Consider the following 27423-nt stretch of genomic DNA (forward strand, 5'->3'; position numbering starts at 1 on the left):
GTATAGTGGTATTTATGTAGAAACTGAGTAGTCTGTAATGACAGTGACCCTGTTATTCAAGTCTCCGTCAAAGCTGTCCCAGTCAGTGCATGCCAGGGAGCCTTGGAGTTGTGTGATGGCGTCCTCTGACCATTGTGGGGCACTGAAGGATTGTGGCTTGTGACATTTACGCTCTTTTTGTACAGCGTAAGTAAACAGGTGATACTGTGGTCTGCGAGTCCGAGCAGTAGGTATAAACAGGCACGAAATGCGTCGGTAAGGTTACCGTGAGCACAAATCCAAGATGTTTTCCTTCTGGTGAGAATGTCCACGCACTGTTGAAATGATGGCAGAACATTGTCCCGTCTGCAGCTGTTATAATCCCCAAGATAAACACCGGAGCTCTGCAACACTTAGCCATTATAGCGTTAGCATCCTCGGGCAGCAAGCAGTAAACGCAGCTGACAACAACAGCAGGGAGATAATAGGTACACAGAGACACGGTCAGCCTCTCCAGGACAGGCATGCATACCTGGCGATGAAGAGGCAGACCCCACTGCCCCTCGTCTTCCCAGACTTCCTGCTCTGTCTGACCTGATGATGCTGAAGCTGTCCGGCTGACCTCGGCATCGGAGACCGACCCATCCGGCCAGGTCTCGGGCAGGGCGATGATGCAGATGTCCCTTTCCAGTAAGTCCATTTTATTCCAGAGTGAGCGGACATTTGACAGGATGACGGAGGGGAGAGGTGGATTAAATGGACGCTTTCTTAATCTGCCGCGGATACCCCCTCGTCTTCCTCGTCTTCCTCTTTTCCTCGGCCGAAGCTCCGATGGTCGGAACACAGCAGGCTTGGTGTTGCAAAGCAAGGAGGCCCGGTGTAAGGTATGATGGTGTTCGATCAGTCCAGGGTAACACAAACGACAGCGTACAGTGTGTGTTGTCGCAGCAGAGCATGCGCCGACTTATTGACGTTTCTGAACTCGAAGAGATTGTATATCACGCAAATCACAAATGTATTCATGTACCTACAGTACCTGCAGCTCAAGGAGGGCGCACAATGCTAATTTACATACGTATGTCTGGAACGTCAACTGAATGAGGGCACATATCACAAATCTGAATTATTCTTACTCAAAAAATTCTAGATTTAACAGACTAGATCGTCCTGAAAGTTCCCGCTCTCCAGAGGACGAACCCTTTAGATTTGAATGACTCCGTGATCTCTCCTCTAGCGCCACCATCAGCAGCAGGTTGTCCAGCAGGTGGCGCTCAGTCAGGTGTTCCTGTTAACTGACGAGGCGTCGGGCTGTTAAAGTGAACTCTGGTCCTCGCTGTGTTTCATGTTTTTCTTCTTCACGGATAAAAAGACTGACTCTGTTCGGATCCGAGTTGTAAAGTTGTTCAGTGGAGACGAAAACATTTAATTTAATTTGCTGCTTAAACTGCACTTTGTCTAAAAAAAAAAAGACAATATCTCATTGAAATATTTCATCTTTTTTAGACATTTTTTTATATTTCAGATATTAATTTGTTCATTTTATTTAGTTTTTATTTGATATATTACAGATATATTTTTGTTCTTCTGAGTTGGTCCCTTTTTTGTGTATTTAATTTTATTCTTAAATCCTTGTTTCAATTTTATTTTATTTATTTATGCAGCGCCAGTTCATAACAGAAGTTATCTCACTGCACTTTCCATACAGAGCAGGTCCGAACTCCTTATAATGTTATTTCAGGCATTATTTGTTTGATCAATGATTTATTTGTTTACATATTTCCTGTTCTCCGCTGCTGGTTTCAGCATCTGATACTTTAGTTGCTATGGTAACCAGAGTAAAGTGCATTAGAGGTCAAACTTTATTTTCCGCGTTTGTTCGTGAGTTTGCAGAAAGTTTTAGACAGAAGACAATCTGAGACGCCACGCAGTCATTTGCTGCTTTTGATTATTAATTATTAATTAATTATTGTTTTAGCGCTTTAAGGTCCCATGATGCATTTTGTGTTAGCATGTGACCTGTGGCGCATTGCCGATGAACACTAGATTAATCAGTATGAAGTTATGACATCATAGTTCATCTGTACAAACAGGAAACAGTAAAATCATGACATCATCCAATGAACAGCGCCCCTGGCTGAAAACTGCTGTAACTGTTTCATTTCAAGCCATTTTTGTGATGTCATCACTACCGCCGATGATGTAAACAAGGGAAAAAGAAAAAGCAGAAAAGGGGGCGTGTACTTCCTGTCTTGTATCATCTGTGATTGGTTGTAGAGATTTATTGATTATTGATCTGTGCTGTGTTCTCTGCTCTGTGATTTGCATGTTGGTGAACAAAAGAACAAATTAATTATAAAACAAAAACTGTGAAATACGTATGTCTTCAAAATAGAAAACTTTATTGACAAAACGAGCTGTCTGTCATGTTTCTTTGAGTTTTTACTGATTCATGTGGTTACATCAGATTTTATAAGTTTTGATATATTTAAAATTCCTCCTCAAATTCAGTTTAATTAAAGTTAAATGTGTAAAAATGCGATTAAATAAAAATGCTTGAGGTCATGTGATTTATTTTATTTCATTCATTTTTTCTCCTGAAGAAGGTTTTAGCAACGCGTCCAGTGAAAACACGCACACGTGGTGGGTAACTGGAGGTAATTACTTTTTAAAAACAAGAAAACCATTTCTGTCGGGAATAAATGAAATATGAACACTTTGTGAAAGCTAGTTTGGGCTCAGAGTTCAGATGTGAACCAGATGTTTGTATGTTTTAATATTTATTCTGTAAACTAAGATGTAACATTTGAAACTCGGTCAGGAATAAAATACTGAATCCTTCTGATGCGGTTTTGCCTTAAAGGGGTCCAGTCTAATCGAGTCTGAACACTGCAGGTCCGTAATGTTCTACAAAGGTTCGTTTTTAATTGTAAACTGTTGCTAAAAACCCCAAATCAGACATCTCCTGGCTTTGGCTTTCGATCACCATGGTAACCACGGCAGGTCACCATGGTAACCGCCCTCACCTGCAGGGGGCAGCGGAGATGTGCTTTGGCTGCAGGAGAAGAAGAGGAGACCGGAAGCGAGGCAGCAGCTGGACGCGCAGCGGAGTCCGGAGCTGGTCGTGAGTCCCGAGGACTTTGAGTCCGGCAGCTTGAATTAAAACGAGATTTAATGAGACTTAAAGTCTTCACGCTGGACGGAGAGCGCTCCGCACCAAACTCCATTCAAAAATCTGGCGAATTATTGTCTCTTCTGTCCGCGTGCACATTAAACTGGATAGAAGATGAAATAACTTTAACGAACAAGTTCCGTTTTTGTGGTTAAATCGGCACGAACACAAATCAAACACCGAGTTCCGTGTGATGTGACACTTTGCAGAGCTGCTGTTAGAGCTGAATGCAGACTTTGGTCTTACACCAAACTCCATTTAAAAAATCCGATGTTTCCTTGTTCATCTGCACGTGGCAGCGGCAGAAGAGTCACCTGACTGAATTATCAGAAGTACTCGAACTGTAATAACTACCAGCTGTTCCCTCACGCCAAACTCCTTTCAAAAAATATAAAATGATTGTCATTTACTGACTAAGACCATGAAACAATACAACTAACAAATTTAGCAGTAGAAGCTTTAAAAAAAAGATTTGAGTGGAGTTTCGTGCTTGAAACACTTCCCCCAAACAGCTGGCACATAAAAGAACAGCTTTCGGGATCGTTCGGCATCAGGTCTGAAAGTTTGTGGAGAAAAAATTCCTCTGTTGACAAAATCATCATCATCATCCGGAGAACTGGTGTGTGAGATCTGTGTTCAGTCTGCGGTGCGTTTGTTTTGCAGACATGTCGGTGCAGGTGTGGTGCCTGTCGTTCCGGCAGCCGTACGCCGGTCTGGTTCTGGACGGGGTGAAGACGGTGGAGAGCCGCTGGAGGCCCCTGCTGGCCCCGCTGGAGAACCGGACCCTGGCCGTCCACATCGCCCGGCGGGACTGGGAGGGGGAGGAGTGGAGGGCGGTGCTGAGCGGCCCGCTGGGAATGAACCGCGCTCAGATCCACGAGCTCCTGGAGTCCGGAGACCGGTTCGGCCGCGGCGTGGTGGCAGGTGGGAAATGATGTCAGTTCTCTCTAATAATCCTGATAGTTTACGAGGCGTACCTGAAGGCATCACCTGTGTAACTCTCTCAGGATTGGTGGATGTGGGAAGGACCTGGCTGTGCCCCGCCTCCCTGCAGGAGGAGGAGCTACAGCACCTCGAGCGGTCGGCCGTTCTGATTGGTCTGCAGGAGAAACACCTGACTCACCTGTCCAACCCTCGCTGGCTGAAGGAGCCACTGAGCACTCGAGGAGGTCGCGACCTCTGGACGGTGGAGATCCCCGCCGAGCTGTTACCATGACGACAGGCACGTCTGCTTAATGAATAATAACTCATAACCGACTTCGATCAACCCTCTGATCCCGAGTCAGCCGAGACCACAAAGTGTTTGTCGTTTCTTTGTTAATAAAGTTTTTTTGTATCAGGTTCAGTTTGTGTGAACGAGTCTGTGGCCGCGTGATCGATAAATATTGCAAAAATATATTAATACTTCGAGTTAACAGCCAACATATGAAACTAAAACAAGGCTTTACTTTAAATGTGACTGCGTCATGTGACTGTCATGTGACTGTCATGTGACTGCAGCTGCAGCGCCTGATGGAAATGTTCTTTCAATAAAGACACCGAGGCCGCGTTAGAATAAATTAAATTAGCATCTGTAAAATGATGACAAACAGAAACGGCTCGCGTTAAACGAACATTTCAGCCACTGAACGAACAGGTAACGTTGTGGATTAAAGCGCACCTGCAGGCTCCGCCCCTCATCCAGGCCTGCAGGCGGTCTGCAGGCTCCGCCCCGGTCCAGCCCTGCAGGCGGTCTGCAGGCTCCGTCGTCCGTGCAGCCCTGCAGGCGGTCTGCAGGCTCCGTCCCCCCGGTCCAGGCCTGCAGGCGGTCTGCAGGCTCCGCCCCCCCCCGGTCCAGGCGGTCTGCAGGCTCCGTCCCCCCCGGTCCAGCCCTGCAGGCGGTCTGCAGGTCTGTTTCCGGTCCGTCAGTTTAAAGCTCTGCTACGATCTGGGTTTAGATTCAGCACCCCCCCTCCTCAGAAGTCCGATGATAAACAAACTGACGTGCACAATGGAAAACACCCAATCGTGAGCAGGACATTAAAGGTCATGTGACTGTCGACACTAATGGAGGACAGAAAAAACAATCTTTCTGCTGGTGAAACAAACTTTATTCACCCAGTAACAAAAACACACCACCAGTTTGAACATAACGTTAACACAAATATATCCCCTCATCAATAAACAGGGACTGACCACCCCCAGCCTGCTGCCCCCCCCTCTGATTGGCTGGCTGACGACTTAAACAAACAAAAATCTGACGGCATCATTTGTCACGCGCGTTGCCGTGGTAACAGCAGGGAGGCATTTGTCCCACTTTAACGAGTTAAACATCTAAACTAACTGAACGTGAACAGGAAGTGGTTCTGAGGTATTTCACTGATGTAAATAAAGATTTTTGGCATTTATTCAAAAAATAATAAAGGCGATTTAGCCACGAGCTAACAGCTAGCATGTGCAGAAGTCTGCTGGTTCTTCCATTATATTCAGTGTGAAGCTAACATGCTAACACAGGAAAACCTTGATGCCAAAATTTAGATTTTTAATCATTAGTCCACTTTTTTTAAACATTTATTACTACATTAACATTTTTAAATCTGTTTCTCATTTTTATCAGAACGGAAACTTCCTCCGTGTGTTCCCGGGTTTGTCCTCTGGAAAGCTCCCACATGAGCAGGAAAATATTTTGGAGATACAAGGTTTTCCTGCTAACAGGGACTTGTTAGCACTGCTCATTAAAAACAAACTGTGTTGTTAGCCATAAGCTAGTGAGTGAGGTATGTTGGAGTTGTGAGGTTTTAGCAGGACGCGTGTGTTAGATGGTGGGGGGGATGTAGTGTGTGGCCGTGTGGTGGGGGGGGGCTGTGATGTAACTGACCATGTGGGCGGGATTGGGGCGGGGCAGTAGATTCGTGGGGCGTGGCCTCTCCGGTCTGTAGCACCCCCAGTGGGTGGAGGGGGAGGCAGGGGTGGTAGGAGGAGTGATGGGGGAGGTGGGCAGGGTGAGAATGAGCGGGGTGAGGAAGAGGAGGGGCGGAGGGAAGGTAGGCAGCTGGGGGCGGAGCTTCATATGGCAGGTGCAGCAGCGGGGGAGGGGGGAGGGGCGTCTGATCTGGATACAGGAGACCCGATGAGGTGGTGGAGCCTGGAGGGGCGGAGCTGATGGAGGAGGGGCCTTCCATAGAGGGGGCGGGGCCTGATGATGAAGGAGACAAAACAAATCCAACACTTCACTTAACATTTTGATCCGAATCTGAGATTTTTATTGGCTGAGTCCTGAGATTGAGAAAGACTTCCGGATGGGAGCCGAAACGTCTTGATTCTGCAAACAGCGTCCAGACGACTACGACTGAAACCTTTTCTACGTTTTTAAGAGTATGAAGCCTTTAGTGTCTCCAGAGCTGAGTGCAGTCTGATAAACGTCCTCAAGTTATGTCACTTGAGTCAGCATCTGTCTGAAAATGAAAAAACTGCAACTGGACCTCCACCAAACTGTCAGAGGAAGAGGTGCACTGTGGGTAATGTAGGCAGCAGGTTGTGTAAGGAAGACAGTGTGTGGAATAAAAAGAGTTTGTGTGACTCCTCAGAGTCGCTGTAAGACAACAGTCATCAGTACTGACCGCTGCTGTGTCCGTCTGTCTGTCCGTCTCCTGCCCTGGTGGATTCTGGGTAGGAGGAAGGGGGTTGATGGGGGCCTCGAGTTGTATCAGGGTACGAAGGAGGGGCAGCTGGGGGCAGAAGACCAGGACCGGGTCAGATAGTCTACAGGAGGGAGAGGTTCTACTTCCTGTTAGGTCTACAGGTTTTCCCCAATAACATCACTAACTCACCATTTAACTAAGTGACACCACGCTGAGTGTTGAAACTCAGTGACAAGACAACATTCTCCTTAATAAAACTCTTATTGTGAAAGTCTCCCCCTCGGTGCTCACAACAGGACTCTTATTGTGTAAGTAAGTCCTGACTGAAGTTGAAGGTTTTCTCATCCACTTCAATACAGTTTGATCACAGCAGCATCTGGTGGACGTTAGAGGAACTGCAGCTGAGGAGTGCTGATTGGTGATTGGAGCTGAAACCTGCAGCCAATCGGAGAGGGTGTAGGTCTTACCATGCAGGGGCGGGTCCTGGCTCAGGTAGGGTGTGTAGTGCTGGTAGGGGTAGGGGGCCTCCGGTGAGGTGGCGGGGTACACCTGCTGCTGCTGCTGCTGCTGCTGCTGCCAACAGCTCTGATGGTACCACTGTGGAGGGGGGCGGAGGTTAGAGCCGACACCTGCAGCTGATTCACACCTGACGTTTGAACTATCACATAAACTCACCTGGGAGGAAAAGGTTTCTTAAAGTGTTTTCACTGTAAATTAAATTCCTTCGGCTTTTAGACTAAACAAGATGTCACCTTTGGGCTCCGGGAAATGATGTTAATATAATAAAATAAAAATAAATAATAACTGACACATTAACCAACAGTAGAAAAATAAGCTGCTCAGCGATCTGCCTCTTCCTCTCCTCAGAGCAGGTGATGAAGCTGATGCTGCCACCGTGTGGGACACAAACAGGTGAGGGGAGCGAGTCCCGCCCGACAGCAACACATCAGGAACACACTGATCTCTTCAGCTCTGTGGGTCTCTTACCTGGACTCCTAAGTTGAAGTAATACTGGAGGACTCTGCAGTCTGCACACACACACACACACACACACACAGTAACATGAGTAATAAACACAGATCAGTGGGAGACAGGAAGCTGCAGCAGGAAGTGTAATGCTGTGTGTAAGCTGGTTGACCTCTGACCTCTGGGTAAATCGCTGCCATTAGGGTCATAGGAGTAAGGGGGCGGAGCTACCACGGTGCAGAGAGCCTCACCCAACTCATTAACCAACCAGGGAGAGGCGGCTGGGATCGCCATGGCAACTAAGAACAGAAAACATCACATTGATCTAGCAGACACTTTTGTTCAGATATACAATAAGTGAATTAAAAGTGTGTGTGTGTGTGTGTGTACCTGAGCGTGTCTGTGTGTGTGTGGCTGGCAGGTGAGCAGCTGCAGGTAGACGTGATGATGGAGAAGAGGGTGAAGAGGAGGATGAGGAGGGTGAAGAGCAGATGACTGCTAATGGCTTCACTACCTGAAACACACACACGAGGACGAGTTACCAGCAGAGTAATATTAGTGATAAACACCACCAGCCAATCAGTGACTGCGTCTCTGAGCTGGACTCAAACATGGCTGCTGTTGTGTTTTGGATGTTGGCAGTTTGTGGTAATAATATTTTAAATATACATATATGTGTGTGTGTGTACCTGCTGTGTGTAGCTGTAGTTCATCTCTGGCCTCGGTGGAGAGTCAGCAGTACCTCCTTCCTGCTCGTCCTTTCACATTAAGAGAAAATATGAGAGACCCTTTTTGTTCCCTGTAGCTCTCCGCTTCATGACATCACTGATCATGTGACCTGATCATCACACCTGCACTTCAACCCATGGCATTTTCCTTGGGCAGTATTACAGCAATATTACTACACATTTCTCTGTATGCTGACGATTCACTGCACTTTCTCCACAATGTCTGTCTCTTCCCTAAATATCTTCAATTCTTTTAGACAGATCAGGATATAAAATTTACTGCGGCCTCTGTGAGTTAGCTGGCTTCCCCATTTAACATCCCCATGGTCAATCCAGCCTTTGCTGGTATTCTAACTTTGCCAGCAGCTAAAGACCCAGACTCAAACGCTCTGCGGTTCTTGTATTTGGAGGCCAACAGGGGAAAACACTGTACATCCTCACATGTTACAAGACCTGATCTACATCTCTATGAAACACTTTGAAATTTGGCTTTATTGCTATAGAGTTAATCACTGTTTGGCATGTTGCTGAAAAGTAATGCAACATTATACTCAACCGTTTCCTACAAATCACCCCTATTAATAATAAAATGAGGGATGCTCTCAGTTCTTGTTGTTTGTTCGCTCTGTGGCTCAACAAACTCGCAACAGTCCTTCAACAGAGATCTACAGGGACAATAACATCCAGCAGGTCAGATGTCAGGTGCATTACCTGGTTAGTGGAGGGCTCAGCAGTGGTGTAAACACCTGACGTCTGGTAGCTCTGATCTGAAACAGTTCACATTCAGACTTCAGTCACTTCCTGTCTTCAGAAGCTGATGTGAACTCTGGACAGTCAGCTCTTTGTAAAAACTTCCTACAGTCAGATAACGTTACTCACCCTGAGTGATGTAGATGTACTCCTCTGTGTACTCAGCTGACAGAAACAGACAAGAATCATATCAGATGTCTACAAAATTACTGTAACTACAGTAAAAACTCAAAGAAAAGCAGCCTTGTTGTCAGCACAAGCAAAACACTCTGCTGCTCCACTCTGTTCTCTGACTACAAGATGATCAAATAGAGTTATAAAACAGGAGAAATCAGAAATAAAGACCCGGATCTCTCTGCAGGTGAGGTGAATAAGGTTTCCTGAGAATTTATGGTACTCAAAGTGTTCTAGTTGTAGTGTGGTCATGTTTCATTCCTCCATTTGATCCCATTTTGAAATGTATAGATTGTTTTTTAGGAAAATCCTATTCCTTCTGCCTTTAAAATAAAATAAAAAAACCCCAAAACAAAAAGTATAGACTTATACAAACATAATCCCTCTCAATCATCACTTATGACCCACTAGAAGTGTGTGGCATCTGCAGAGACCCTGCCCTCTGCCTGTATTTTCTTAGTTTCTTACTAGTTTGCTGTGTTCGGGACGTTTCTGGGCATCAAACTTTGGGCAATGGTGTGTAGCCCCCAGCCAATAACAGCGCAGTGTGTAGCCCCCAGCCAATAACAGTGCAGTGTGTAGCCCCCAGCCAATAACAGCGCAGTGTGTAGCCCCCAGCCAATAACAGCGCAGTGTGTAGCCCCCAGCCAATAACAGCGCAGTGTGAGGTCGGGACTCTATAAAAACGTAGGGAGCAGGTTACATCGCTCTGTCGGTGTCAGAGATGTATCTCCAGCGCTGTAACAGCACTAAAACGAAGAGTGGAGACAGTCGGGGCTGAGCTACCCACAGGGAGAGCAGAGCGCAGCAGACAGGACGAAGCTGCCTACTTCCTGCAGGGTTGGGCGATTTTATTTGTGCTTTAGAACGTAACGGCTGTGAAACAAATCAGACAATGTTTTATTTCTCTGCTTCACTGCTTTGTTCTCACTAAAGCCACTCTCTCTCTTCATTCATTCTCTAGCTATCTCGCTCTGAGCGGGGGAGGAGGGGCCAACTTTGAATCTTGTGTTTACAAACAGTAACAGACAAATCCTACTTATTCTGCCTTTAATGTAATTATGTTATTTTAACATAATGTCTTTCCTCCTCACCCTGGTCCTCCACGGTGCTCGTGTCCTCCTGGTCCTCCTCTGATGAACAGACGGGAGTGTTTCCAGGTGGGGGAGCGGTGGGGAGGGGCCCCGAGCCTCTCTGAACTCTGTAGGAGGTGCCAGAGGGAGGGGGCGGGGCTCCCATGGGTGGGGGTGGTGCCACAGCTGGGCCCTGAGGGAGGAGCCACATCACATTACATACATAGTAAATGTTTGTATACCATCACAACACTGTTATTATGTCAGTGTTGACATCACAATACTCAGAATTACAACTGAGTCCCAGGTCCGAGTCTGAGGTGTCCAAGTCTCTGGACCGAGTCTAAACAGTCAATAAGTCTCAAAGTTCACGTCCAAGAGTCCAAGTCAAAGTGATGTTGACTCTCCAACATCATGTCCAGGTTTCCTAAATAAAACCCAAGTGTCCGTATGAGTCTCAAACATCACGTCACATGACGCAGTTCACTCTTTGGGGACTCAGACACAAACTCTGGGACTCAAACTGTCTATTTTCAGATTCACTGTTTCACTTCAAATGTTATTAACTTCAGATTAATGAGAATGTTATCTCATTCTTTAGTTAAATAAAAAAAGCTGACAAACATTTAATTTGAAATTTTTTAAATTAATTAATTTAAAAATCATCAGGTTACAAATTGCAAAATCTCAATTCCTGGACAAGTTTGATCCTTGACGGTATCATCTGGTTCTTGTAGTTTTGGTTTTCTCACCGGCAGTGGAGGGAAGACAGTGTCGCTGCCATCGTCCAGCTGGTAGTATGTGATGGTTGTGTCCAGATCGGTCGGTTCCTCCACCGACTCCGCAGAGAAACCAAACTGACACTCTTTATTCAGAGCCGCCAGCTGACGCCGACTACGACTGAACAAACAACCGACTGAGGATCATTACTTCAGTACTTAATCACTACTGGTTTCTGTACCCATTCATTATGAATTGATTACATGAACTGATTACTCACAGACGTAAGATGCACTCATGCTTTCTGCAGCTAATTAAAGTCCCTATGTATAGTAAGTTATTCTAATGGCATTAGTTAAACTTTGCTGGTAGTCACTGTTGCTGTCTGTCAGTGTCTTTATAATACAACTGGAGGGGGGGGAGTCGGACATTTTCTCAATTCTACAAGGAGCGGTCTTAAAAAGAGATCAACTGAAGCAGCTGCGTGAAATAATGACATGTTTAATATATTCATATAAAAGTGTAAGTTGAATTTATTTCATTAAAATTAATATAGGAAAACAAAACTAATAAAGTTATGTTACAGTAGGTCAAATCACGACCTTGTTATTAAACAAGCAACAACTAATAATAATAATAATAATATTTTTAAAACATATTACCAGCATTGTAAGTGGTGATATTCAATAATATTTTAAACTCTTGGTCTAAGTCAACTCATCATGTTCAGAGATATAAATCTGACCTGAAAACAGTGAAACTTCAGAACAAAGACATTACTGATAAACATGCAGCCGTGTGTCTGTATTGTTTTGCTTACCGTGACCTGAAGGCGTAGTTCTCGTAGTCGTGGTAATATCGTCTGCCAGGGTGGTAATAGGTCAACTGTGGACCAATCAGGTGACGGTTCAGAAAACGGGTGGAGCTTCTGACCAGAATCCACGAGACAGGTAGACACACAAACAAAGAAACACACACACGAGCTCCTCAGTATCAGTGTGATTTTAAAACAAAATCAATTCTGAAATGTATCAACCAAACCCTCCAGTCAATTTCTCTAGTGTCTCAGATTTGTTCCATTTTTCTGTTTTAGATCTCAGTGAACTGAATATCTTTGGGTTTTAGACTGTTGGTCGGACAAAATAAGATATTTAAAGTCCAGAACCAAAACATACCTGTCCAAGATAAAAAAAAAGGTCATCTGTTTGGATACAAAGGTTTTCCATTAAGCTCTGACTTTATTCTTGTTAGGACTGGTGTCAGCAGGTAACAAACAGGTGTTTGTCAGGTATAAAGTCCCACCTGGAGGCTCCGTAGCGAGGAGGTCTGGCTGTGGGGTGGTGGTGTGGGGGGGCATAGGGGTCGTAGGTCATAGCTCCTGGTGATGGGGGAGGGGGCGGGCGAGGGTGACCTGCCGGCTGGAAGCGGGGGGGCATGCCAGAGGGGGCTGGGCCTCCATAGGAGGATGGTGGCGGCATTGGCAGCTCCGCCCCCTTCACGCCACTGCTGCCGCGAGACTTCCTGAAATACCGATGGCGGTGATGACGCTGACCACGAGAGTCCAAGTCTGAAACAGACGAGGACAGAGACAGTAGGTCAGGAGAGCGTTATGGTAGGTCAATCTTAATTATTGAAAAGGATTTCTTGTCCTTTTTGAGACACTCAAGAAATCTGGTAGGACTGACAGCAATCCCCCCTTTCAGTCCACAACCAAATAACTGTGTTCTTCAAACTCTCAGGTCAAAGGAGTGACACGAACAGGGAACCCAGGAAGCTGTATAAATTAAACCCTACTTACAGATGGGCCCAAGACAGTGGAGACAAATTCATCATGGCCTTGAACTCGCCTGATCTGATGAATGACATATCATATAACTAAAATCAATACGTCCCTACCAGAGATGGTGTAAAAAAAGGCCATTGATGATATCAATATGATAGTTCATAAGGCAGCTGTTAAAGCTAACCTTATAAAACAAAAACGGAAGCCTATTAAAAAGCTAAACGCCAACAAATGGTTTGATCAATGCGAGACCATCAGAAAAATAGCAAATGAAAAACATCAACAACCAAACAACCCAGCCTTATGCATCAGGTACAACGACATTTTAAAAACAAATAGAAATGTACAAATAGAGACAAAACACAAAATTATACCCACAGGAAACTTGAAGATATTGAAAATGCCATTAATCAGAATCAGTTCTGGGATCTGTGGAACAACTTCAACACAAAGCAGCAACAAGCACTGCCCATCCAAAATGGTGACATCTGGAGAGCACATCTGTACAAAGACATACCAATAAATCAAATTAATTCCGATCAATGTATTATAAAAGAAAAACTCCAAACATTAGAAGAAACAATTAAAAGGCAACCAAAACGAAGAGAAGAATTGACAGCACAAAGTCTCTCCGGCCAAGGAAAGCTTGTGGTCCGGACTGCATTAAAAACTAAATGCTGAAATGCAGCACCCCAGAGATGCAGGATGCCGTGCTGAAGCTGTTCAATATCGTCCTTCAGTCAGGATGGTTTCCCGACATCTGGTGCAAAGGGCTCGTTTCCCCCGTTCATCAGAGGGGGAACCAATCAGAGCCTGTAACTACCGAGGCGTCTGTGTCAGCAGCTGTAGGTAAACTGTTCTGTAGTATTCTGAATAAAAGAATACAGATTTCCTAGAAGACTCCATCCTGAGTAAAAATCTAATTGGCTTCCTCCCAAAACACCGCAGCACCAACCATGTGTACACCCATCACACTTTAATTAACTAACATGTATAACTAACATGTACACCAAACAAAAAATGGTAAGATTTTCTCTTGTTTTATTAGAAGACTGCAGGAGGACTCCACCTTGCAGGAAAGGACCAAGCTTACACCTGAACACATCTGCAAACTATTAGACATCTGTCTTAACACAACCTACTTCCAATTCCGGGGACACTTCTACAGACAGATTCACGGCTGTGCTATGGGCTCTCCGGTCTCTCCCATCGTGGCCAACCTGTACATGGAACAGTTTGAGAAGAAGGCATTGTCCTCGTTCCCGGGCACACCACCAAGTCATTGGTACCGCTACGTGGATGACTTGGATTTGTGAAGATCAAGAAACAAGACTTGGAAGCGTTCTCAGAGCATATCAATACTGTGGACCCAAACATCAAGTTCACGCGAGAGGACGCCAAAGAGAACCGCTTGGCCTTTCTTGATTGTTCTACTCTCAGAGGAGAGGACGGAAAGCTCCAGATAGAAGTGTACAGGAAACCAACACATACGGATCAATACTTGCTCTTCGACTCACACCATCCACTACAGCACAAGCTGGGTGTAATCCGGACATTACAACACAGAGCCAAAGAAGTGCCCACTGGCTCAGAGGGTAAGAAGAAAGAGGAACGGCATGTCCAGAATGCTCTCTCAGCCTGATATCCCACTTGGGTTATCAACAAAGTTAAAAGAGACAAAAAACAGGACAAAAGTGTAACTGAACCAAGAAGGAACGGTGTCTCCATTCCTTATGTATCTGGACTGTCTGAAAAACTACAAAGGATCTTTAGACAGCACGATGTTCCTGTCTTCTTTAAACCGGGCAACACTTTAAGACAGAAACTCGTTCACCCTAAGGACAAGATGCCCACACAGAAACAGAGCAATGTTGTCTACTCCATTCAGTGCAGTGAGGAAAACTGCAAAGAACGGTACATAGGCGAAACCAAACAGCCACTTCACAAAAGACTTTATCAGCACAGACGACACGCTAACTCAGGATTACAGAGCGCCGTGCATTTGCATCTAAAAGCTACAAACCGCACATTTGAAGACAGCGAGGTGAAGATTCTAAGTAGAGAGAAGAGTTGGTTTGAAAGAGGAGTCAAAGAAGCCATTTTTGTGAAAAAAGAAAACCCCTCTTTGAACAGAAATGGTGGTCTGAGATTCAACCTGCCCAACGTTTACCACAGTGTATTAACACCATGGTCACGCCAATCACATGCTAATCAGGTACTTAACAGTGATGAGGGAGGTGCAGCCAGAAAACAATAGGCCTGATTACTGATTACTGGGCCATCATGGAAACAATTAGGTCAGTTTCAGGTGAAACTAGGCAGAGTAAACAGCAGATACTCAGGTAGACTCCTCCCTGAGGGAGGGGCTTATGTAACACAGATTAGGGGGCAAAATGTATGATCTGGTTAAATCAGTTTATTTGGAAAATAGGTGTGTTGTTAAAATTGGAGACAAACTGAATCCTTCACCCAGAGAAGAGGTGTTCGTCAGGGCTGCAACTGAAGACTAATTAATGTGTATATAAATTAACTTGCTGTACAGTTGGATCAGTGTGCTGCTGCTGGCCTCTCCCTCCTCGATAGGGAGGTGAAGTCTCTGCTTTACGCTGATGACGTTCTACTGTCTGCTACTGAACAAGGACGACAGCAACAGCTGGACACAGTAGGAAAGTGCTGTCAGAACTGGGCCCTGGCAGTAAATATGAAGAAAACTAATGTCATGATGTTTCAAAAACGCCCTAGATGCCAGGAGAACAAAAACCAGTTTACCATCAATAATCATATCATTGAACACAGTGCGAGTTATACCTACCTGGGTTTAACCATAACAGCATCAGGGAGTTTCAACATGGCAGTGAACGCACTAAACGAAAAAGCTCGAAGAGCTCTAAATGCAATTAAAAGAATTTTATTATTTCCAAATTCCAGTTAAATGCTGGTTTAAAATATTTGAAAGTGTCATCCGGCCCACTGCGCTGTCTGGTGGCGAGTCTGGGGTCCACTCACCAGAGCTTTACCCGCCGGGACAAACGTCCAGCAGAGTCTCTACATGCAGGACTCTGCAGATACATTTCACACAGAACAACACCAACAGATGCATGTGGAGCAGAATCAGGCAGAGACCCGCTGATAATTAACATTCAACAGAGAGCGCTCACATGTTTTAATCATCTTAAATCCCCCGAGACCCCCTCCATCCCAAAGCCCTCCAAACCCAGGAGCTGAGCCCAGAAGAGAGTCTCCTATGCCCCCCTCAGACAGCACTGCTTTCCAAACACCAAATTACAACACGATTGCAAAGAAGAAACTAAAAGCCAAAGCAGATCAGAAAGTTATCTGGCCCTAAAAAGAGATGAACTGGCAGAATCTCTCTCTGCTGTCAGGATCTGTCTGCTTTCTGTCTCTAACCAGTGGTCAGAAAGGCGTTATAGTCAGGAACTCGTCATACTTAGAGAGTTTGTTTCTGAATATTTACAACTCAAGAGAATGAAGGAGCTCAACAGAAACTGGATCTCAGTGTAAACGTACCCAGGTCTCCTTTTCTAGTGGGAGCAGCAACATTCCAGGCAGGAACTGGATTCACTGGTTTCAGATCAGTCAGAGGAACCAGGTGTCTGACACACAGAGAGGAAAATGTTAACCTTAAAGACACATCAAAACTGTAGGCTGTAACTCACAACTCTCCTGCTCAAAATCTGATCCCGCTCAGTGTGAAATTCACGATCTTTCAAGTTATTGACCACAAATTTTTCCAAAAACCAAAACTGAAAACTTTTGCTAAAACAGTTGCTCGGCTTCTTTGTGTGGTTTAACTTTAAGAACATTGAGTCAGTCCGGTCCTCACTTGTTCAAAGGGCTGTTTGTGGGTTCAGACTTGGTTTTAGGTTAAAAGTTAGTATCAGGTTTAGGTTGTGTGTGTTACTTCTCTCCCAGCTCCTCGATGAAGACGGTGACAGCCGATGAGTGTGTTCCTACTTCCTGGATGAAGGCATTGTAGTACTTCCCCTTCGGCTCTAGACGCACCTGAAACACACAGACAGACGTAACTATACAGACATCTGGGGCTGAAACAGCAAATCAAATCGTCCATTTCAAGCTATAGCTGAAGCTGAAAGTCCACCTAAAGCTGGAACTATGCTTCTGTGAAGATACACATAAATGTATCTCGCAAATGCATAGAGGGATGTTATAGGTAACTAAGTCCCAGAGACGCCCACAACCCCCAAATGTCAACAACACATCATGCGGACCTGCGCGTCAAGCAAGCTGATTGGTTAATTTAACTCCATTCAGGAGGTGGGTTCAAAACAGAGATAAAAACCAATGATGTACATACAAGCATAAAAGAAACAGCCATTTGCAGTCTCATTAAAAAGAGTTTTCCATTCCTTCCCAACAAGCCGTCCCACTCCCCAACAGATATATCCAACCTTTTATTAAAAGCTACATCAGGTATCAATGATACACTTGCATATCCAGACTGCACAGCCACATTGGACCATTTAAGAGAGGCACTGCAGGAAGACCTGGGAGTAAAATAAGTTCATTCTTCTTCTGTTTGTATCAGACATGTTTAACTGCAGTTCAAAGTATTACACAGACAGCACCTCTCAAAGCTGAAACTCTCCAACATGTTGTCTTTAGTAAACCTGGTTTGTGACGGATGTGGACTGACACCAGCTTCAGTAGCACATAGGTTTTGGAACATTGTCCATCATTGGACTAAAATCTGTGTCTGAAGTCCTCCAGAAACCAGTCAAACCAGATCCAGTCCTGAATGTTTTGCTGATAAAGCTTCTAATACAGAGCTGTCAAACAAGCAATATCATTTAGTCTCTTGTGTAGCACTGTTACTACTAGTATCGGCGGTTGTGGCTTGGTGGTAGAGCAGGTCGTCCACCAATCTGAAGGTCAGCAGAGCGACCCCGGCTCGGGGTGTGAATGATTTACTTTCTTTGTACCGACGAGCAGTTGGCAGCTGCCATCAGTGTGTGAATGTGTGTGAAGTGAACGTAGTGTAAAGCGCTTTGAGTGGTCGGAAGACTAGAAAGGTGCATTTACGTAGACTGATTCCACTAAACTGGAAGCAGAGGAAACCACGGAGCCCTGATGAAACATGTAATGCAATTAAACAGTTTTCATTAAGAGGGAATTTAAATGTTCATTTTATGAAACTATTCCAATAAGGAATCTCATCGTCTGAAGCTGAAAATTCTACATTGAAAAACACCACATGGCATCATTTTTATTGTGTTTATTGTAACAGTGTCCACATGACTACGACTGAAACCTTTTCTACGATGGAACCTTCCTGGACCAATGAGGGACGACACCGTCTTATTGTACAGAGTGTTTTGGTTTGATTTCTTCTATCTGTATATCAACTTATTTGCGTACTTTTTGTCTGTCCGATGTATGTTTAGTACTTTATGTAAATATATTTATGTACTTTGTACTACATAATGCAGCGAATGTCTCGGAGCGAAAGCCGTGCATGCAGCCCAGAGAAGCAGAAGTCCAGCTTCAGACTGGTGATGAGACGTCCCAAACGTACAGAGGATAAACACTACATAAAAACATGACGTTTCCTCTGGAGACACTTTCAGGACAAACTGAGAACAGACAAGTTGTTTCTGTTACAGTCTGGCTAAAGCGTTCTAAAGTCAGTGATGTTTGATTAACAGTTTGCTTTGTGTCTGCATCAGAGGTCAGTTTGATGACTACCGGCAGTACTGACCCTGATGCAGTATTACTACCAGTAGTTGCAGTCAAAGCTGTCAGTGTTGTGAAGTGTTTTGTTACCTGACACTTGTCTCCCAGGAAGTACTGCCTCCCTGCAAACACCATGTAGTCTGTCTTCTGCATCTCTGTCAGTCACACAGAGACCACTTCAGTTAAACAGGATCACAGTAATCTAATTACTTATTATTACAGATGGATTAATGATATAATAGTAGTACCAGTCAGTAGTTGTGTTTCCATTAATTGTCAATTGAATTTGAAGCGAACTTTTGAAATGTCGCAATAAGGAAAAAAGAAAATGTGAAATAGACACGTTTCCATCAACTGGTTTGGAGCGAATAAACTAATCTACAAGCGTAGTGTCATCATCCTGCAGAAGTTGGCGGTATAGGCTACGTTACACATGGCTGTAATAAAACAGTAGAAGTAGTAGAGGTTATACTGCTAATAAAGAGAAGAAACAAAACCAGTCGCATTGGCCATCTATGAGGGAAAACGGAGAGAGGTCTTCAGGGATTTGTAATTATTCTACGACGACGATCAGCTTCTTCTCCTCTCCGAGCGGAAACAGCTGATCAGTCATGTGAGTTAAATGTTTGCTGCGTCAGAACTTATTCGACAAAAGTGTTTCCATCTCCCATTATGTGCATGAACTCTTTTTCGAAAGATCTGCTGCATTAAATCTGCAGTTTAAAGTTTCAGAGCTCTGAATGTGCAGTTGCCATGTTAGAAAGGCGTGTTTGTCACAGCTGTGACTTCAAACACACGAGTAGCTCATGATAAAAATCTGTTTATATTTATTTTGACAGCTGTTGATCATGATCTTCGTCAACCTGAAAATAAAACAACTATTTCTCACGAACGTTGTAAATTGACAGAGAATCCTGACTGAATTTACAGGTTTACAAAGTTTTCTGTGTGATTCAGCCGTGTGCGTTACCTTTGCAGGTGTCCTGCCAGACGTCAAACTCCAGGTTTCTGTAAACCTCTCCGTCCAGAGACTTCATCACTTTATAGGGAAGAGACAGTCTAGAGGGCGGCGGGGCATCTGCAGAGGGCTGAACAATAGAAACTACGAGTCAGGACTCAACCCCTCAGTCAAGACCTCAGTCCCTCAGTCAGTCCCTCAGTCAGCCCCTCAGTCAAGACCTCTGTCAGGACCTCTGTCAGGACCTCAGTCAGCCCCTCAATCAAGACCTCTGTCAGCCCCTCAGTCAAGACCTCAGTCAGTCCCTCAGTCACGACCTCAGTCAGTCCCTCAGTCACGACCTCAGTCAAGACCTCAGTCAGCCCCTCAGTCAAGACCTCAGTCAGCCCCTCAGTCAGTCCCTCAGTCAGCCCCTCAGTCAAGACCTCTGTCAGGACCTCTGTCAGGACCTCAGTCAGCCCCTCAATCAAGACCTCTGTCAGGACCTCTGTCAGGACCTCAGTCAGCCCCTCAATCAAGACCTCTGTCAGCCCCTCAGTCAAGACCTCAGTCAGTCCCTCAGTCACGACCTCAGTCAGTCCCTCAGTCACGACCTCAGTCAGCCCCTCAGTCAAGACCTCAGTCAGTCCCTCAGTCACGACCTCAGTCAAGACCTCAGTCAGCCCCTCAGTCAAGACCTCAGTCAGCCCCTCAGTCACGACCTCAGTCAAGACCTCAGTCACGACCTCAGTCAAGACCTCAGTCAGTCCCTCAGTCACGACCTCAGTCAAGACCTCAGTCAGCCCCTCAGTCAAGACCTCAGTCAGCCCCTCAGTCACGACCTCAGTCAGCCCCTCAGTCACGACCTCAGTCAGCCCCTCAGTCACGACCTCAGTCAAGACCTCAGTCACGACCTCAGTCAGCCCCTCAGTCACGACCTCAGTCAAGACCTCAGTCACGACCTCAGTCACGACCTCAGTCAAGACCTCAGTCAGCCCCTCAGTCAAGACCTCAGTCACGACCTCAGTCAAGACCTCAGTCAAGACCTCAGTCAAGACCTCAGTCAAGACCTCAGTCAGCCCCTCAGTCACGACCTCAGTCAGCCCCTCAGTCACGACCTCAGTCAGCCCCTCAGTCACGACCTCAGTCAAGACCTCAGTCAGCCCCTCAGTCAAGACCTCAGTCACGACCTCAGTCAGCCCCTCAGTCAGCCCCTCAGTCAAGACCTCAGTCAAGACCTCAGTCACGACCTCAGTCACGCCCTCAGTCAGCCCCTCAGTCAAGACCTCAGTCAGCCCCTCAGTCAGCCCCTCAGTCAGCCCCTCAGTCAAGACCTCAGTCAAGACCTCAGTCAGCCCCTCAGTCAAGACCTCAGTCAAGACCTCAGTCACGACCTCAGTCACGACCTCAGTCAAGACCTCAGTCAAGACCTCAGTAAAGACCTCTGTCAGGACCTCAGTAAAGACCTCTGTCAGGACCTCAGTCAGGACCTCAGTCAAGGACTCAGGACTCAGTCGGGAAGGTGTGAAGGATCTCTGAGCTCAGGTAGTCGGAGAAGGTTTTACCTTGAACCTTCATCCTCATGGTAACAAGTCGGTCAAGTTTTCATCCAAATGAAGCTCAAATTTTAACAGAATTTCCAGAAACTCGTGAATCGAAAACGTGACTCGCTGCTCGTCTCCGCCCGCTGCTCGTCTCCGCCCGCTGCTCGTCTCCGCCCGCTGCCGCTGCGAGAACACAAGCTCATTGGCTGATGGAGGTGAACAGCTGGTGGAGCTGATCCTCCAGCCGCTGCCGTTAAAGCATCGCAGGAGAAGAGGACGCAGCGAGACGACGACATTAAAAGCTCAGACGATGGAAACATGACGCTTCATGTGTTCGTGTGAGGAAGGCTCCAGCCTCCTCATCGCTCCACACAGCTGACGCTCTCAGCTCTTCAGGCTTCATGACGTCAGCAGTTATTCACTCTGCTTCTGGTTTCATCCACAAACAGCTTTTGTAAACTTTTTACACATTTACAGTTTTTAGTTTCCACTCAGATTATTAACGTGCTAACTGAAAACGTGAATAAAAACAGGAGGACGGAAACAGTTGTTTAATCCTGCTCAGGTGACGTCGTGACGCATCACATTTCCTCACCACCTCCTACCTTTGTGTCGTCTGTCACAGCTCGGAGTTTCTCCTCCGCAGCGCCACCCGACTCAGACTCCTCCCTGAGGATAAAACAAACACACATCTGTAAGTAAGAGTACAACATGTGGTCGTCGTCGTACAGGTCCGCTCACGTGAAACGTCTGTTTACCAAACGTAACCAGCAAAACGCTGAGAACAGACAGGAAGTGATGAGCTGAGAGGGTGTAGCGTCCTCTGACGCCGTACGGCCCAAACCTGTACAGGATCTTTACTGTAACAGCTGATTACTGTTAGAGATGAGGTCATAATTATTATTTATCTACAGTAGATTTATCAGCAGTCATGTAAAACGTTTGATTTCAACTAGAAACAGAAAACTCGACAGATGATGTCGGTCTGATGTCATTTCTACATCATCACGACATCATCAGCTTTAAATCTGTGTGTCACAGATGGGAGTGTGTGTGTTTACCTGTGACCTCGGTCCTCAGGTGTGTCGTAGCCGATGTCGATGTCACTGCACATTGACGGGCTGTTTCTATAGCGACGACCTCCGACCCTGAAGGCCTCCATGGCCTGACAGAGCTCCGCCTCCTCCAACCCAAACACCTGAGTGTAGAGAAGCTCGTACAGGAGCGCTACACACACACACACACACACACACACACACACACAGTGTAGAGCAGGTCATGTTTTTCTTTCTACACTTGTGAGGACCCTTACTGACATCATGCATTCCCCCAACCATAACTTTAACCATCACAACTAGATACGTAGCGCCAACTTCATGTTAAGCGTTAAAGTCCCAAACTCTCAGATGAAACTGTAAAATGTTGTACTGTTCCTTTAAAGCCGTCAATCACTGATCTACCAATCACTGATCAGTACTCACACTGACAGAGGGCAGCGGAGGCGGGGTAACTCCTCGGGTAAACGATGTCATAGTGACCGTTGATGGAGCAACACAGCGTCACCTAGGCAACACAGAAAACTGACGGTCAGTACGGACCAATCAGATCACAGAGTTTAATGTCATGCGACCTGCCGTGTCACAAGTAACACCTGCAGGTCACCTGACCTCAATCCAGCAGGCTTTATCGCCATTCTGAGTGACATGTTTTGCACAACTACGACAATGAAATGAACAAAACTAATGTGAATAAAAAGATTAGCTAATAGAATAAAAGAGATAATGAAATAAAACAACATATACATGTAATATAAGTAATCAAGTAGCATTAAGTGTTAATCTACTGATAATACGATCAGAAGGAAGGGAGGGAAGCCCTGACGGAGTCTGTTCCTGCACGACAGAAACTTCTCAAACTTCTTCACCTTGTCAACCGAGTCGTCCTCTGAGATCACCGTGGCTGGTTTCCCCGGGTAACGATAGATCAGGAAACATCGCCTACACACACACACACACACACACTCAGTGAAATCCTCCTCTTCTTCTCTTTCTCGGAGAGTCAGATGGTCAGAAGCTGCAGCCAGCTGCTGGTTAGCCTAGCTTAGCATAAAGAATGGAAACAGGGGGAAACAGCTAGCCTGGCTCAGTCCACAGGGAGCAGAATCCACTGATCCACATCTGTACAAACACCAGAGAGTCACACCTCGCGGTGTCGCGCTGCACTTTGGATTTCTGGGATCCTAAAGAGACTCCAGGAAGTCAAAGAGTCCGTTAACCTCCGGCAGAACCACACGTCGCTGAAACGGTTTGGTTTTTGTACAGATTTAAAGTCTAACACAAGAAAAAGTGAACTCCAGCGATGTTCAATTGAAATACTTATTGATCCACCTGGATTCAGTTTCAGACTCACGTCCCACAGGACAATGTAAAGAAAGGAACTGGATTACATTTCACTGTGATCGGACCTTATATGACGACATGGGACAAATCAACTTGATTGGTTGATTGATTGATCAAATTCAACAGCAGCTGGAACAAACACCTGCCTGATGCGTTCTGATTGGACCGTTTAAATCTATAAGAAACTATCTGAGCTCTGATAAAGTCAGTTCTGATCCAGGTCTAGTTTGGATCCAGTTCCTCAGACCTCAGGCGGAAGCTTCTCATTGACCACATGAGCTGATGTCACGACGCTGCACTCTGCTGATCTCAGGTCAGTCAGAATCTCAGTTAAACTTTCATTCAATACATTTAAAACTCTGATGAATCTGAACATTATCAATATTTCAGGTCAGAGCTGCAGAACGTCACACGATTAGACAACAGGTGAGCGAACACCTGAGAGCGTCTCACCTGTAGAGCTGAGACAGAGCCTTGATCTCCACCTGACCCACCGTCTCCTGAAAACACACACACACACCGTTACACACTGCTCAGCGTGAGAGGGCTGAAGGTCAAAGGTCGCAGCAGCTCACCTTCGGGTCCTCCAGACGCTCCAGGTACTTCTCAAACGAACCTTCAACAAACTGAAAGACAAAACACACGAGCTGAAAACCTGCAACACGTCGGGCCGAGAGACCCGGTGCTCCAGCCTGGTGGGGTCAGGGTGGGGGGTCAGGGTGGGGGTCAGGGTGGGGTCAGGGTGGGGTCAGGGTGGGGTCAGGGTGGGGTCAGGGTGGGGGGTCAGGGTGGGGGTCAGGGTGGGGTCAGGGTGGGGTCAGGGTGGGGTCAGGGTGAGGGTCAGGTGGGGTCAGGGTGGGGGGTCAGGGTGGGGGTCAGGGTGGGGTCAGGGTGAGGGTCAGGGTGGGGTCAGGGTGGGGGATTCAGGGTGGGGGTCAGGATGGGGGTCAGGTGGGGGTCAGGGTGGGGGGTCAGGGTGGGGGATTCAGGGTGGGGTCAGGGTGGGGGTCAGGGTGGGGGTCAGGGTGGGGGTCAGGGTGGGGTCAGGGTGGGGGTCAGGGTGGGGATTCAGGGTGGGAGGTCAGGGTGGGGTCAGGGTGGGGATTCAGGGTGGGGGTCAGGGTGGGGTCAGGGTGAGGGTCAGGTGGGGGGGGTCAGGGTGGGGATTCAGGGTGGGAGGTCAGGATGGGGTCAGGGTGGGGTCAGGGTGGGGGGTCAGGGTGGGGATTCAGGGTCAGGTCAGGGTGGGGTCAGGGTGGGGTCAGGGTGGGGTCAGGGTGGGGGTCAGGTGAGGGTCAGGTTGGGGTCAGGGTGGGGGATTCAGGGTGGGAGGTCAGGGTGGGGGTCAGGGTGGGGGATTCAGGGTGGGGGTCAGGATGGGGGTCAGGGTGGGGGTCGTGGCTGATCTGGGATCTTTCAACTCAAACTGATCTGGGATCAGGTTTCTGCAACATGAGGTCACGAGTCAGCAGAAACTAAACTTCGTAACGACGCAAACAAAGAGTCAGTCAGTCAGTCAGTCAGCCAGTCAGTCAGCCAGTCAGTCAGTCAATCAGTCAGTCAGTCAGTCAGTCAGCGAGTCAGTCAGCCAGCCAGTCAGTCAGCCAGCCAGCCAGCCAGCCAGCCAGTCAGCCAGCGAGTCAGTCAGTCAGCGAGTCAGTCAGCCAGTCAGTCAGTCAGTCAGTCAGCCAGCGAGTCAGTCAGCCAGCGAGTCAGTCAGCCAGCGAGTCAGTCAGCCAGCCAGTCAGCCAGCGAGTCAGTCAGCCAGCGAGTCAGTCAGCCAGCCAGTCAGTCAGCCAGCCAGTCAGCCAGCGAGTCAGTCAGTCAGCCAGTCAGTCAATCAGTCAGTCAGTCAGTCAATCAGCCAGTCAGCCAGCCAGCCAGTCAGCCAGTCAGCCAGCCAGCCAGTCAGCCAGCGAGTCAGTCAGCCAGCGAGTCAGTCAGCCAGCCAGTCAGTCAGCCAGCCAGTCAGCCAGCGAGTCAGTCAGCCAGCCAGTCAGTCAGCCAGCCAGTCAGCCAGCGAGTCAGTCAGTCAGCCAGTCAGTCAGTCAGCCAGTCAGTCAGCGAGTCAGTCAGCCAGCCAGTCAGCCAGCCAGCCAGTCAGTCAGTGAGCGAGTCAGTCAGTCAGTCAGTCAGCCAGTCAGCCAGTCAGCCAGCCAGCCAGCCAGTCAGCCAGCCAGTCAGCCAGCCAGTCAGCCAGTCAGTCAGTCAGCCAGCGAGCCAGCCAGCGAGTCAGTCAGCGAGTCAGTCAGCCAGTCAGTCAATCAGCCAGTCAGTCAGTCAATCAGCCAGTCAGCCAGCCAGTCAGTCAGCCAGTCAGTCAGTCAATCAGCGAGTCAGTCAGCCAGCCAGTCAGTCAGCCAGTCAGCGAGTCAGCGAGTCAGTCAGCGAGTCAGTCAGCGACTCAGTCAGCGAGTCAGTCAGCCAGCGAGTCAGTCAGTCAGTCAGCGAGTCAGTCAGTCAGTCAGTCAGCGAGTCAGTCAGCGAGTCAGTCAGTAACTCACCGGTTCAAAGTTGCATCTGTTGGCTCTCATGAAGTTGGCGCAGTCCTGACGGATCCTCTGATGGTAGTTCTGAGAGTAATACAACTACACACACACACACACACAATTAACAACTACACCAACCAATCACCTCACAGTCCAGTTCAGCGTCTGTGACTGGTCAGACTGGTCAGACCAGATGCAGATCTGGGGTCAGCTGTTCAGAGAAAAGCAATCAGTGATGGTTTGAGCTCCAGACCGGAGACATCATACCGCGACGCACCTGCAGTCAGGTAAACCCCTTCAGACCTCCAGCTAAACAGGTCCTGGAGGTTTGGAGTCTCCATGGTGACAGACCTGCTTTCTCAAACCCAGTTTACTGAAGTCAGACTGGTTTAACTGGGAGTCTGACTTTAAAACACCTGGTAACAGCTGTCAGCACAAACCCCTACCATCCAACCTGTGACCCCTGACCGACCTGTGACCCCTGACTGACCTCTGACCCCTGACTGACCTCTGACCGGCTCCGCCCCCCCTCCTCTCCCCGGTCTCCCTCCCTCTAACCCGGCTCTACCTGCAGTTCTCCCCCCGTGTTAGCTGTCCTTTAGCCCGGCTCACCTGTTCTGACACGGCCCGGAACAGACTGGACGCGTCCCGGGCCACCATCTTCCTGTAGAGGCCCAGACTGCACAGGTACTCGTCCATGTTGACGAAGTACTTCTTCAGGCCTTTCTGCATCCCGCCGCCGGTAAACTGTCCACAGCATTCACGGTCAACTCGGTCAACTCGGTCCGGTGCAGACGCGACAACACGAGCCGCCGCGCGACACCGACAGGTGAGTTTAATCAGGGCTGATCAGCGCGCGAGCTGCTGGGGCGTTCACGGAGCCACCGAGCGTCGGAAATCTAAAGTTTAAACTGTTAAATATAAAGTTTGTTTCTAAATTAAAGTGACGCAATTTTAAAAAGTGTGTCACTTTACTAAGAGCCTGACGTCACATTACGTCGGCTCTGATTTGTTGCTCATTAAATTTACTCACTGCTTCTTTTTACATTTCCGGTTTAAATAATAAAATCCACACAGAAACTGAACACCGAGGCAACTAAAGTAAAACACACACAGTAAATATCTTTTTAATATAATAAAGAACTGAGAATTGTAAAAGTAGTATCAGCAGTAAAGGGACTCATTCTGACTATATTAGATATAATATATATAATATATATATATATATATATATATATATATATAAAATCTTACTGTGGAGCTGTTTTAGCTGCTTTATATAATATTGGGTATTTTAATGTAAATCAAAGCAGCTGTCAGAATCTTGTGGAAGTGTACAGTAACGTTAGACTTGTTCTTGAGAGCTGAAGGAGACACGAC

The 27423-nt window shown here is 46.9% G+C and overlaps 2 protein-coding genes across 4 annotated transcripts; one reads left to right on the forward strand and one right to left on the reverse strand.

Moving 5' to 3' along the window:
- The first annotated feature begins 2183 nt into the window (after window positions 1-2183).
- Window positions 2184-4489, forward strand: zgc:110222 (uncharacterized protein LOC550336 homolog). 3 transcript variants are annotated; one of them, XM_044188944.1, is made up of 3 exons: window positions 2184-3100; window positions 3812-4072; window positions 4156-4489. In XM_044188944.1, exons 1-3 carry the CDS (start codon window positions 2986-2988, stop codon window positions 4362-4364), a joined length of 585 nt encoding a protein of 194 aa, XP_044044879.1. In that variant the 5' UTR covers window positions 2184-2985; the 3' UTR covers window positions 4365-4489. The 3 variants fall into 3 exon arrangements, with proteins under 3 accessions (XP_044044879.1, XP_044044880.1, XP_044044881.1); XM_044188945.1 differs by having other exon boundaries at window positions 3068-3702; window positions 3789-4072; XM_044188946.1 differs by having other exon boundaries at window positions 3069-3702.
- A 440-nt stretch (window positions 4490-4929) lies between these two features.
- alg13 (ALG13 UDP-N-acetylglucosaminyltransferase subunit) lies at window positions 4930-26872 on the reverse strand. The gene is given in 26 exon segments (XM_044188938.1): window positions 4930-6087; window positions 6089-6323; window positions 6748-6855; window positions 7236-7365; window positions 7756-7796; window positions 7914-8033; window positions 8125-8248; window positions 8424-8492; window positions 9174-9229; window positions 9342-9377; window positions 10481-10652; window positions 11212-11359; window positions 12000-12107; window positions 12482-12746; window positions 16491-16576; window positions 16885-16985; window positions 18765-18829; window positions 19645-19762; window positions 21761-21824; window positions 22217-22382; window positions 22637-22718; window positions 23080-23152; window positions 24008-24054; window positions 24130-24180; window positions 26059-26142; window positions 26656-26872. Coding segments are annotated over 26 exon segments (2814 nt in total). The 5' UTR covers window positions 26776-26872; the 3' UTR covers window positions 4930-5942.
- Window positions 26873-27423: the final 551 nt, after the last annotated feature.

The sequence above is a fragment of the Siniperca chuatsi genome, linkage group LG3 (genome assembly GCF_020085105.1).
Source record: "Siniperca chuatsi isolate FFG_IHB_CAS linkage group LG3, ASM2008510v1, whole genome shotgun sequence".
Taxonomy (NCBI): domain Eukaryota; kingdom Metazoa; phylum Chordata; class Actinopteri; order Centrarchiformes; family Sinipercidae; genus Siniperca; species Siniperca chuatsi.